Raw genomic sequence first — 14,350 nt, 5'->3', positions numbered from 1 at the left:
AGAAATAGGCCATATTGAGTACATAATTTTTCTTTTTTCTCCTCTGCAGCTGATGGATTAAATGAAATAAACTAATCTGCAGAAAATCCATGTATCTAGGTTGTTGTCAGTCGACCTTAGAGAAAATTAAAACTTGCGCAGATTTCTTACTACTTTCTACTTAAATTTTTCTACTTGAAACACTTTTCTCAAAATACTTGTATGTGTACTATTTTATCTTAAAATTTTTTATCTTAAAAAATTCAGGTAACTTCAATACCTAACTACTGAAGCAGCAGATAATTTTACTCATAAAAAAATAAAAATGACAAACACGACATTCTCCCATAATTTCTTCAGCAGTAACTTCTCCTTCCCTAAGCAATAGCCCTTATTTGACTTTCAGGACTTTATACTTCAGGTGTGGACATGGAAAAAGTAAGTTTTAAGTTTCCATCATCATTAGCTTTTGATAATTCTGTTCATTAGCAGTACCCTGAGCCAGAGGAGTAAGCAGAAAAAACTGACTTCTCTACTGGGGTATCAGATAGATCATTACACCTTGGAGAACAAGGACAGATCTCCAATGAATCCAGCTAATACTGAAAACATATCTGCAGCACTGAGCTCCAAACTGACAGCGTCTACTCTAGTGCTTGACCCTGTTCAGCAAACTTGGGTATTATTCAAGGTGGCGCTTCCCTGGTTTGACAGATCATTGTGCTCTGAAAGCCTTAAAACATGCGCTTGAGTTGTAGAGGTTATCCACTGTATTTTGTTGCCTTGATAAAAATGGGTTCAGAGAATTGAGTGAATTTATAGGACAGGGGTTCAAATGTGCTGACCTTCTATTTCCAGAGAAAGGCTTTTTTTTTTTTTTTTCTCCCCACTACCTCTCCTCTTTGTTTTGTACTGCCCTCTTCTGGCTAATAAATTTCTTAGTAATGAATATTTAGAGAAGCCAAGTGGCGGAAACACTGGGGGCTGCTATCATTTCTACTTTCCGTTAGAAATTTCAGATTTTATTATATGAAATGCAGAGTTGACATACAGTGATTAATTCAGATGTGCATAGATACAAGATTGCTGAAATGATATCAATTGTTGTAGAAAATATCTGTATGAGAGTAATTTGGTCATTTATATGGACTTTGCAATGTTTATGAAAAATGATTTTGCAGTTTATTGCATCATTAGTCAAATTTTCAGAGTCATTGATGTGAAAATCCACTGTTATTGGAAATAATTTGGAAACTTTCTCTCTATGTTTATATTTTACAGTGGCTGCTAATTTACAGAAGATTGTAGATGATCCCAAAGCTTTAAAAACATTGACATTTAAGTTGGTAAGTGGAAAGTTATGGAAAGAAGGAGGTAATATTTTGCCATGCTGTTCCAGCGGGGAATAATAATCTAGTTTAATAACCTACTCTGTAATTTTGCTGTTGTTGTTTTCTTTTAGAATCAATTTTTGCATTTGGAAGCATTTGACTCTGCAATGTTAGGGAACATTTTCTGATTGTGACTGGAAATTTCCTCTTCTATGAGCATAGCTTTTTCTTTTATCATCACACCTTTGACTAAGAGTGGCCATATAAGAATCTTGAAGCCTAGATCATTTTGCTTGCAGTTTGTATTGCAACTTGACCATAAAGACAAAATTACACTGAATTCAAAGCAACACTCTTAATAAAGCTTTCCTAAGACAAAAGCCAAGTGGTTCTAACTTTTAAAAATAGAGGCTGATTGTTGTAGAAATGGTTTAGGTAATTGGAAGCAATTGTAGAACAACTCACCAAAGGCTGGCGAACAAAGACACAACAATTTACTTCCACATTTCAAATCACAGTAACAGATTTTTGTAGAAAGGAGATATTTCAACAGTTATTCTTCACTAGTAGATTGTAAACTTAAGTACTAGGTGGCCACAGAGATACAGAGTGCTGGACATTCTGGGGTCACTGTGAGACCAAGATGGTGGTGGTCAGAAATGGAGAGAAGTCCAGATAGTCAAAAGTGACCGTTTTCCAAAAAATTTTAGCAAACAGTACATTAAGGTACATTTTAAAAATCGTAAGTTAATTTTATCAAAGGCTGGTCAGAATCCCAGAAGCAATTTTAGATCTAGATGACCAACACTTTGCTGTGCACAACATATATTGATGATCTTTTTTATATTTGTGAAATTAAATGGAAAATGTGGGTGACCAAAAATGCTAAATGATTAGTTACAGTAAATGTGAGCCTGGTGCTAATTAAAACTTCCTGGGTCTTGCTTCCCATCTAATTTTAGATAGCTAGGCTGTGTGATAAAAGAAAAACACAAAGATTTTCACAGAAAAGATATATCTGAAGGAATTCTTTTTGCTTTGATAAAAAAGTAACATTTTATTCAGATGTAGAGTGCTAGGTTAACAAATAGGAAAATCCCTTTTCTGGTTTGGGATGACACTGTCACCTCTTAATGTGTGTGTGTTTTTTTTTTTAATGTGAGAGTATATTGATGAGAAAATGGCAGCCTGTGTCAGCATTTCAAGCCAATATATGTCCCTTTATTCATTTTTTTAATACCACCTCAAGAACATTTTCCTAATTTGTAATATGCAAACAGAGATAAGAGTCTGAAACTCTCATGCTGGACTTTTCTCATTTTATTATGAAAGAGGAACAGTAACCCTGGCCCTTTCCTACTACCGAAGATTTTGTGAAAACAGCCGCTGTACAATCTCTAGGTAAACCATAAGAATAATGTAAAACTCTCCCTCATCTCCTAATCAGCTTATATGTTTCTTAAATTCTCTCTGGATTCTGTCCTCTTCCCTGCATCTCCATTTCCTGCACCCAGCAGGATTCTCTCATCTTCACAAACTAATCTTCCTGCCACCAATTTGTCAGCTTTTGGCTCTGTTTACCACCCTGTGCCTGTAGCCAGAGTAATCCTCCTACAATCCCAAAATGTGGTAGACACAGTGTCTCCACTGCCCTGTTGTAAACCGCACACTGGGACAGGCTAATGAAGCCTGGTCTGCCCCCACTCCTCCAGCTCTCCTGCTTTACCATTATCTCTGGTAGCAGGCCCATTTCACATCTCGGGAACCTCGGGCTTGCTGGGGTTGATTTGCCCAGGATCACACAGCGATCACACAGATCCTGAGTCTGGAAGCTGCAGACTCCCCCCTGGTCTAGCCTCAGTGCCCATGCTCTCAACAGCCATTAATCTTGGAGGCAGACCCCTGCAGCCTTAGGGTTGTACAGTTTTCTGTCATTTTGTAGATTCCTCATTTTGGATGACTGGGTACATTTACATTGGCTGGGACTGAATCTCCGTTGGCTGAGACTGAATCTCCTTTGTACCTTCAGGAGATTGAGTAATAGTGGCCTGTCAGGCACAGAAGAGTTTTGGAAACAAGTCCGTGTTTTCCTTCCCATTACAGCTTGAAAATGTAGTAGTGTGGTGTTCACAGTAAATGGAAATTGATGGCTTATTCTCCCCAAAGATAAAGATGGTTAACGAAAACCAAACTCAGGAGGGACCTTATTTCTGTCACTTAACTTTCTGTCCAGCCCTTGTTAGGCCCCAGGAGGGTTTCTTTGTTGGTATCAGCTGCCAGCCGGTTTGAGATCCACTTGGCAGAGCTAATTTGAACTGGTTTTTGGCCTGATCTTGCATAGGACACTAACATCCCGATAAACTGCAGAGATTCAAATGTATTTACCTTCATTCATCAACTTGGTTATTTTATTCAGGAATAAAAGATCAAAGTATTTCAGCAGCGTTTTTCCTGGTAAGCTGCTGCTGCGCATAGTCCCTTTATCTCTCAGCTGTTTATCATTATTTTCATCTCAGTGCCTTTCGTTACTCTTTAAAGGAAAACGTCAGGGGCCTGAAAATTGTCTAAAGAACAGCAGTGTCATGATACTGTGGTTCTTTACCTCCCTGCACAGTGGTTTCACTCAGGGGAGCACTGGGACACTTTAAAAAATTAATGCCTAGGGCCGCAGGGGTGTGCCTCCAGGAATGAACGGTTGTTGAAGGCATGGGCTTTGAGTCTAGACCAGGGGTGAGTCTGCAGCCTCCACTGTGTGATCCTGGGCAAATTAACCCCAGAGAGCCTGGGGTTCCCAAGATGTGAAATGGGTCCTGTTGTAGGACCTAATGTCTGGTCTTACAACAGATATTCTTATTTAACTGCTCTTGGTGCAGCCTGGGCTTTGGGAATGTTAAAAGGACTTCATGGTGGTTCCAGTGTTCAGCAAACCCTGAGAAGCATTCCACAGGGAAGATAATAAGTAGGATTTCCATTGTTGGTATGGCCAGGGGCTGGGAGATCAGATTCTTCTCTTCACTTTTAACAAAGTGGTTCAGGCATAGAGGGCATTTCAGCTCAACTATTATGTGCTTTGAGTTTGATGTATTTTTTTTTAGTAGTGTTTTATTGTTGTAAACCTTGAGACAGGTCTTTATTTTTAAGCCATTTTTGAATGGACTACTTGGCAGTTTTGTAAGTAGGTGAATCTTCCTGCTTTCAATGTGGAATTTTTGAAATTGCATTAGAAAAAACATGAAATAAGATACACTTAATTTGCCCTTGAAGATAGAATACAAATTTTGAGAACATGTAATTAACATCTAATTGGTACACATTAACATGAGCATTATAGACTTTAGTTACTGAAGTTTAATAGCATTATATGTATTGCAGATAGAAATTTCATAAGCATTTTCACAGTGACTAAACGGACTTATTTTTAGAGGTTCTTAGCTTCTGCATAATTGGAGGCTGTATGACTAAGGCAACATTTTGCCAAGTGCAGGTAAAGTCAAGCCTGAAATTGGGTAAAAACTACCTAAGCGTTTTAACTTTCTCCTCCTACTGAAGGGGTAGAAAAGTGAGACAAAGATCTTCAAGGAAACTTCCAGTTCCAGAAGGTCCATGTCTCTGTGCCTCCTACTCCCAGCCTAAAAGGGTGGCTGTCCACATGTGGCCCCCAGACTGACAGTGTCAGCTTCCCTTGGGAACTGGATTACAATGTAAATTCTGAGACCCCATCTCAGGACTAAGGAATGAGAATCTCTTGGGGGGGTGGGACACAGGCATCCGTTTTAACAAGCCCTCCAGGCGATTCTGATGCAGGCTGAAGTTTGAGAACCAGTGCTTTAAAGGAAACTTGTAGTTTCATACTGGGAAGCACTGGGATAGACGAGTGGTTCTCAGACTCTATGGTGGGGGGGTGGGGGCACCTCACACTCTCCTAGTGATTCCAAAATGCACCCGCATTTGGGGTGGAGGCATTCCTTTTCAGTGACGCCAGGTAACCATAACTTCAGCTCCTCCATGGGGTGCAGGCCACACCTGCTGTCATGGCGGGAGGGGTGAGGAGATGGAGTGTTCAGGAATCAGAATACACCCTGAGTAAGAGCGTGCATGATGTCATACACTGTCACATTAGGTCCCTGATAATGTGTACATTTTCCTTTGGCAGGGGAGGCAAACTGTTATCTCTGCCTTCTTAGGGTTTTTTGGCTGGGCCTGGAAGTAAACCGACATAAAACAGATTAACAGGAGAAAAGCATACATATTTATTTAATCTAAGTTTTACATGACATGAGAGGCCTCATAAAGAAATGAAGACCCAAAGAAGCTGTTAGAATTTAGCACATATATTGAGTTGGATGAAGCAATAAATGATGAAAGGGGGCAAGGCAGTGGGGGGCTGGGATGAGGGTTCATCGTGGAGAAGTGACTAGGAACACGAAGATGAGTTTAACAAGGTTTGTTTGTGTAGATGTCTGTCAGGGGCTTCAGCTCCCCATCTCTGGTGATCAGAATAGCTTTCTTCTTCCAGGTGCAGGGAGGAAAGCTTCCACTTGGGAGTTTTAACTCCTGCTTTTAGGAAAGTCAGAGGGCCCTTCCTGCATCTGCTGCTGTTGTTTTTTAAAGTGTCTTTAACGCAAAACCATGAAATAGAAGAGTGGCATATTTTGGGGTAGCATGTTCTGAACTTCTCCTTCACTTTGAAATTGAGGCTCACAAAGCATGGGCCTCAAACTTCTGAGTTTCCCTGAGACCCTTCTAGGGGATCCTGGATGTCAAAACTCTTTGTGACTTGCCTTTTCCACTGTGTTGACGTTGGTGTAAAGCCATGGTGGGTAAAACTGGTAATGTCGGCACACATGCAGCAACATCAGACTGCACTAATAGTCACTGTGTTCCTCAGAGCCAGGCACTGTCACTCACTGTAAAAAAGCCAAGCCAATTTCACTTGAGAATTTTCCTAACAAGGCAGGAAACATTATTGACTTTATTGAATTTCAGCTACAGGACACATCTTTTGAGTGTTCAGTGCTATGAAGTGGGAATCCCTCCTTCATTATACGGGTGTACATTGACAGTCTTCAGGAAGAGCACTTGTGAAATTGTTTGGTTTGAGCTTACCTACATGTTTTTTCTTTCTTCATGAAACATCATTTTTACTTGAAAGAATAGCTGACAAACTGGTTTTTCAGACTCGGATATTTGGCAGACATTTTTTTCAGAATGAAGAAAGTAAGACTGACACTTAAAAAAAAAAACAAAACAAAAAGCTGATGGCCGGGCGCGGTGGTCACGCCAGTAATCCCAGCACTTTGGGAGGCCGAGGCATGTGGATCACGAGGTCAGGAGATCGAGACCATCCTGGCTAACACGGTGAAACTTCATCTCTACTAAAAATACAAAAAACAAAAAAATTACCTGGGCATGGTGGCGGGCACCTGTAGTCCCAGCTCATCGAGAGACTGAGGCAAGAGAATCGCTTGAACCCGGGAGGCGGAGGTTGCAGTGAGCCGAGATCACACCACTGCACTCCAGCCTGGGTGACAGAGTGAGACTGTCTCAAAAAATATAAATAAATAAATAAATAAATAAATCTGACAATATTTGTTGTTGATAATAAATTCAAGCTTTCAAGCAAAAATAGGATTTTGGAAAACTTGTATCGCTACTGTAAGCTTGACAGTAACCCAGTACTTAAAGACTTTTCTGATGAGATTGATGATGGGTGATATTAATGGGTATGATTTGTTGACATTGTATAATGAATTGTTCATATTGTATAATGAAACATGTCAACATTTAGAAGATCTGCATAAGTCAGTGATGCTTAAAGTCATGCATGGGTAAAAGATCCACTCAAAGTGCAAGGTAGACCAATAGATTTTAAGGTAACAGGGTATGAAAACTTCAATACTGTGGTTTCAGAGTGTACATTGCAACTAACATTAAAGAAATTGCCACTTGGAAAGTTCTAGTGCAGTAATAAATGATATCCACAACTATTTGGAAAAGCTATCAAAATACTCTTCCCTCTTTCATATATATTTGTATGAGGCTGGATTTTTTTTTCATGTGCTTCAAGGAAAACAGCATAAAACAGTAGATTGAATACAGAAGTAGGTATGAGAATCCAGCTGTCTTTTATTAAGCAAGACATTAAAGAGGAAATGTAGAAGTCAGGCCACTCTTTGAGTTTTCTTGCAGTGGGTAGGGGAACTATGGTTATTTTCCATGAAGATTTTATTTATGTTTGTATGTAATGAGTTTATTATTGTTAAGTTTAATGAATTAGTAAAGGAATATTTTTAAAATGTTTTAGTTTTAATTTAAGATAGTATAATTAATTTATGTAAACCTATTTTATGTTTTTAAATGTACTGTTTATAATATTACTTCAATATCTTGACATAATTTCAAATAATATGTTTAAAATACTTTTTGAATCTCTCAGCTTTAATTTCTAAGACAGTCAGTCTAACGAATATAACCCCCATAAGCAGACACTTTTTGGAGTCCTCAGTAATTCTTGAAGAGTATCAAGAGATCCTAAGACCCCGAAGTTTGAACATTGCTGTTTTGAAGGGTCATTGGTTCCTTTCTCTGAATTTCAGAGTCATTTGCATATCACCCTCATTTGTGCTTTGCAAGCTGAGAGAGCCCTGGACTCAGCAGTGAGAGCCCAGGTAGCAGAGGAAGGAGGGCTGAGCGCCATGAAGCAAACACAGCCAAAGGTCCTGGCCAGGAGACAGACATTTCAGTGTAGCTATGGGAGGCACTGAGGACCCAGGGTGGGTAGGGACTTTGTGAAGACTCCTTCTGTGATGTTCTCACCGTAACCACTGGTTTATCACCTACTCTAGTAAGTTCTCATTTCCATTACTCTTCACAAGAAAGGATTTAATATTCTCATTTCTAGTCAGTTCAACCACTATTGGATATTGTAGTTTTATTCTAGTCATTTTAACCTCCTGATATTCACATTGCCAAATTTCTGATGAAGATTTGGAGTACATTGGTGTACTTCACATTTGGCAATCTGACCTTTTTGTCACCACCAGCAGCCATAGTTTGTCTTTGGATGTTTGTCAGTTGCCTGTTAATTACACAGGTTGTCTGCCATTATTCAGTGGGTTGAGTAAATGATGTTAACAAGAGCTACACATGAGAGAAGGGATGATTTAGGAAGGTAGATAAAGAAACAGTGATAACACAAGGAGAAAATGGATAGGGAAGGTGAATATTACAGTGTCAGTGTGACACCACCAGAAATACCTCAGCCAAAATGCCCTCTATGCCTGTACTACTTTGTTGAAAGTGATAAGGAGAAGAGCATTTCAGACCTCATCGCCCCTGTCAACACAAACAATGACAATTTTACTTCACTGAACATCTTTATCTGTCAGATGAAACCAGAGATATCACTGGATAGGTACAAAGTAAATTCCTTTCTTTAAATACTGATTAATATTTTTATCCTTTAGGCTAGTGACTTTTTTACATAAGCATAACTACTTACATAGGATGTTATTTTAAAGATAATCATTTGAAAATATTCAAGGTACAAACATTATAGTTAGCTGCTTATTTAATAGAAAATGCTAGAGTTGATGCTGGTTTTCTGTACTGTTTTTTTGAACAGTTCAAAAAACAGTACACTATGAACAGTACAGTTCAAAAAACAGTATAGTACATATTCTAAATGTATACAAGCAGTGCTAAGCAGCTTAATTGTGGTGATTGGAAAGGGCACTTTTCCATGGGAAACTAATTGTTGTGACAATAATTTGGCAGGAATTAGGCTCTGAAAAGGGTTGTATGATCCTTTGGTAATTAATTGCCCATTCCCAGTCATTCATCATACTTTTTTCTCCCTTCCATGTTGTTCTTATGTAATGTCCAATTCTGATTTATGTACTATAGGATGAGAGGCAGCTTAGAATGGTGGATCTGAGGGGGGCGGGGGGGAGAGAGAGAGAGAGAGAGAGAGTGAGAGTCTGTGTGTGTGTGTGTGTGTGTGTGTGTGTGTCTAAAAGCAAGCAAAGGGGAGAGGTCACAAGAAAAATGAAATAACTTATTAATTAGGACCAGTGAGAGGTTTGAAGGGAAATGGCTTCCTTTTTTTTCTGAGGTGGAGTCTCGCTCTGTCGCCAGGCTGGAGTGCAGTGGCACGATCTCGGCTCACTGCAACCTCTGCCTCCCCGGTTCAAGTGACTCCCCTGCCTCAGCCCTCAGCCTCCCGAGTAGCTGGCACTACAGGTGTGTGCCACCAAACCTGGCTAATTTTTTGTATTTTAGTAGAGACGGGGTTTCACCATGTTGGCCAGGATGGTCTCGATCTCCTGACCTCATGATCCACCTGCCTCGGCCCCCCAAAGTGCTGGGATTACAGGCGTGAGCCGCCATGCCTGGCCAAGGCAATGGCTTTTTTCCAGTTCTTTCTGATTCTGAAGTAAGAAAAATAAAGTATTTGACACACCATAATTTTCGCCAATTTTAGGCAATTAATATGTCTGAAAATATTATAAACAAAATTCTTTTATAGAAAAGAATTGTTATAATACCTTTCCCTGTAAAACTTATTCACTGGTATTTATATAGCAGTTCTCTCTAATGAGCCCATCGCAGTACTTGGTGATGACTTTTTCCTGGCAAGTTTCATAGAAGAAATGAGTTTGGTAAAAAGTAAATTACTCCTGGGTGACCTGTTAGATCTCTTCTGCTTATTTTCATGTTGTTCTCAGAATGATTACTAAGGTGATTTAGTTAGAAAGTATATTTAAAATAATTTTATTTAGTTTTTGAAAAATTTGTTTGTGGTTTCTTAGCAGTGGTGTTTCACTGACTGTTCCAAAGCTTCCAGCCTGGGCATGGTATTTTAATGGATAACAAATCCCTTCCCACCTCTGTTCTGTACTTCATAGCATGATGGCCACAGTGCTGACAGCACTTAGCTTCCAGTAGTCATTCAAGAGAGAGGCTGGCATCTCTCTTCTGGAATGGTCCCATACCAACTGTGCCTTTGCTTAGATCTGCCATCATAGGAACAAGACTTTAACAACCAGCAGCAGCAGCAAACCAGCATTGAGGCTTTCTTTTTCCCTTTTCAGGCTTCTGGCTGTGATGGTTCGGAGATTCCTGATGAAGTGAAGCTGATTGGGTTTGCTCAGTTGAGTGTCAGCTGATGTATGTCCCTTGATGTCACCCTGATCTGTCATGTCCCACCCCCACCCCTACTCCCTTCAACCCTCCCTCTTTCTGCCCATTTCGTCCCACCCCCTCACTCCCATTTCCTAGCAAATTCAGAAGATTGTGAAGAGGCCGGCTTCAACAAAATGGGATAAAAAAATAATTTTTTAAAACTTACTACACTCCGAGTTCTGCTTTATTCTCTAGCAATCCACAGTACAAGAACAAGCAAATGCCACAGCTGCACGACTGTTGCTAATTTTTCCAAAAGCTATTTAATATTCTTAGCAATCAATTTGGATATCCCTTAAGTGAAAAGAATCTGAAATACACTCAGGTGGTCTTATTTATTGGCAACAAAAGGAATTTTCTATCCAGAAGCCTATTTCTCCTTTCATTGTTGTTATTTCTGTTATAATACTTTAATTGTACATCTGACAATACTGCCTCTTTTATGTTGTATTTAGAAATTAATATACTTATAAAATTAAGATTTATTAGCCAAACTTGAATTCTAGTTTTAAAACTGACTGTGAATTTTATTTTTCATATATTTATGCATTACACACCTTAGCTATAAGAAAAAAAGGGTTTTGATTATATGCTTCTTGCAGTTAATCTTGTTATTTAAACAAAAAGTTTTGGGTCTATCTTTGGAGTATTTGTAACTTCTAAATTTTGAAATGACTGAATTAGGAATTTGGATGCTTATTCTTTTAGTCTGTTTGCCTAAAAACCAATTTACAATCTGACTGTCTCTTGGGAGAGGGAGGTGCCTTGCAAACTTTCACATTAAGAATGTGCCTGAGGCTGCTTTACTCTGGAATAGTCTCAGATCTAAAATTTCCTCTATATAAGGTGGCATATGTTAAGTTTTGCTTCATTGGACCGTTTAGAATGCTATGTAAAATGTTGCCATTCTGTTAGATTGCTAACTATATACCCATCTCTGATTTGGCTCTCCTTAAGTGATAGGGTTTGTTATTCTAAAGGTGATAAACTTGAAAATATCAGAATCTGAGTTTTACTTGAAATTTTGCAGAATACCCAGGTGGAGTGAAAATTGGAAGGGTTTTGTGCAGTGACTAAAAGGTAAAACGCTGTTAAGGTTCAAGAATCAATACTTTCAACCCAAGTAGCGCTCTGCTTGACTGTATATTATGGAACTAGTAAACCTTAGGATTTTGAAAATTGGAGTCTAATCTTTCAGGGAGGTGGGCTCCCAGGATGGTACCATTGCTCTTTCCTAGCTAACCCTAGATATGGCAGCTCTTTAAAGTACTTTAAAAAGCAAATATATATTACTAAGGAAAAAAAGTTATTTATAATTGCCTTGTCATAATTGTTAAGGTGTTCTAGAGCCATTTGCATACAATTTAATGTAATTTCATTCCATTCTATTGTTTACACAACGATTACTCGAAGATGACTGCAAAGGTAAAAGGAAAATAAAAGTGTATTGCACAACGAGATTGTTTTGCATTGTTTCTTTCCTCCTTTAGATATCATCTGCATTACTGCAATGGCATTTAGCACTTTCATAAAATGCCTAGTAAGAGTTAACTAGTGAAAGTGCCCTAGAGGCAGAGTGAGGAGGCATCATGCATCCAGTACAGAGAACTGGGTTTGACAAGTAACTTGAATTAGCATGAGGAGAGAATGAAAGGCAAACATTTCTACTCCATATAGACAGATGGTCTTCGAATTAAAACCCCTATAGGGCTATAGGGGACAAGAGAGAATAATTCCTTCCAACCACTTCATTCATTTTAATGCTGTTAGTCCCTGAGGCTCAGAGTGGTTGAATGACTTGTCCAAGGCCCTTTACAGGACTACTTGCAGAGCTAAACTCCCAGGATCCTCATTTCCTGACATTCAGAGCATGTTCTTTACACTCTTCTGTACAACTTGTGGGTGAAAAGACAAGACCCTTATCTTCTACTAAGAGGATAAAATATACATGAATAACTGGAGGACTTTGCAACATGGAGACTAATCAAAAATCTTTCAGAGGGGTGGACTCCCAGGATGGTGCCATTGCTTTTTCCTAGCTAACCCTAGATATGGTAGCTGTTTAATGTACTTTAAAAAGCAAATATATATTACTAAGAAAAAAAGTTATTTATAACTGCCTTGTCATAATTGTTATATCATTTAATATCTGTATTTAAACATGGTTATAAATATCATTTAATATCTGTATTAAATTTCCACCCATATTTTCATATCCATCCTAATGGCATTTGAGGTAGTTTGCATACATTCATACAATAGGATAGAGATGTAAAAATGCATAAAGAAATTAGGATGAGGGGACAATAAGAACTGGCTTACAAGATGAATGCAAGGATAAAGTTAGTACATAAAAATCACCACGAGGGCCTATATAATTGCTAGAATACACAGATGTGGACTAGAGCTTCCTACCCACCATACTACCTTAATTCCCAACTATGCAGAGCAATCTACAAATTCAGTATAATCCTTATCAAAATTTTTAAATTGTATTACCCACAGAAATATGAAAAACAATCCTAACATTTGTATGGAACCACAAAAGACCCTGAATAGCCAAAGCAATCTTGACGAAAAAGAACAGAACTGAAAGCACCACACTTCCTGATTTCAAATTACGTTATAAAGTTATAGTAATCAAAACAGCATGGTACTGGTATAAAAACAGACCAGTAGAACAGACTAGAGTCCAGAAATAAACCCATACATGTATGGCAATTTTTGACATGAGTGCCAAAAATATACAATGGGAAAAGGACAGTCTCTTCAGCAAATTTTGTTGGGAAAACTGTATATCCACTTGCAAAACAATGAAATTGGACCTTTATCTTACAACTTACAAATCAACTCAAAATGGATTAAAGACATTATAAGACATGAAACTCTAAAACTCCTAGAAGAAAACAGGAAGAAATCTCCTTGGCATTGGTCTTATCAATGACTTTTTTGGATATGACACCAAAAGCACAGGCAACAAAAGCAAAAATAAAGTGGGATTGTATGACACTAAAAAGCTTCTGCACAGCAAAGGAAATAGTAGACAAAGAGCAAAAGCAAAAATAAAATGGGATTATTGACACTAAAAAGCTTCTGCACAGCAAAGGAAATAGTAGACAAAGAGCAAAAGCAATCTATGGACTTAGGAAATATTTTTAAACTATATATCTGATAAGGAGTTAATATCCAAAATGTATAAAGAACTCATATAACTCAAGAGCAAACAACAACAAAACATTAAAAATAGGCAAAGGACTTGAATAGGTATTTTCCCAAAGAAGACATATAGATGGCCAATAAGCATATGAAAATGTACTCAACATAATTTAATCATCAGGGAAATGCAAATCAAAACCACAATGAGGTATCATCTCACACCTGAAGATAAGTGCTGGCAATGATATGGAGAAAAGGGAGCACTTACGTGCCTGTTGGGGGAATGTAAATTGTGGTACAGCCATATGGAATACAGTATGGAGGTTCCTCAAACATTAAAAATAGAACGAACATATAATCCAGCACTCCCACTTCTGGGTGTATAGCCAAAGAAAAAAAAAGTCAATATCTTGAAGAGATACCTGCACTCTCATGTTCATTGCAGCATTATGCACAATAGCCAAGATAATGGAAACAACTGAAGTGTCCATGAATGTATGAATGGATAAAGAAATTGTTGTGTTGTTTTGTTAAGAGACAGAGTCTCACTCTGTTGTCCAGGCTAGAGTGCAATGGCATGATCACAGCTCACTGCAGCCTTGACCTCTCAGGCTCAGGCAATACTCCCACCTCAGCCTCCCGAGTAGTTGGGACTACAGGTATGTGCCACCAGACCCAGCTGATTTTAATTTTTTTTTTTT

At 38.5% G+C, this 14,350-nt stretch overlaps 1 protein-coding gene across 3 annotated transcripts in view; it reads left to right on the top strand.

The window, feature by feature from the left end:
• Window positions 1–11,951, top strand: part of STK39 (serine/threonine kinase 39) — a 296,180-nt gene extending 284,229 nt beyond the window's left edge. For all 3 annotated transcript variants that reach the window (XR_010149776.1, XM_063790544.1, XM_515880.6), the window contains 2 exons: window positions 1,261–1,325; window positions 10,403–11,951. Coding sequence is in view for 2 of the 3 variants with exons in the window: in XM_063790544.1 (XP_063646614.1) it covers window positions 1,261–1,325; window positions 10,403–10,477 (140 nt within the window). In the remaining variant the exon portion in view is untranslated. The remainder of the gene's footprint in view (window positions 1–1,260; window positions 1,326–10,402) is intronic.
• The last annotated feature ends 2,399 nt before the right edge of the window (window positions 11,952–14,350 follow it).

The sequence above is a fragment of the Pan troglodytes genome, chromosome 13 (genome assembly GCF_028858775.2).
Source record: "Pan troglodytes isolate AG18354 chromosome 13, NHGRI_mPanTro3-v2.0_pri, whole genome shotgun sequence".
NCBI lineage: Eukaryota > Metazoa > Chordata > Mammalia > Primates > Hominidae > Pan > Pan troglodytes.
Note: the sequence above shows the minus strand (reverse complement) of the source record. Positions and strands in the feature narration are given on the sequence as shown.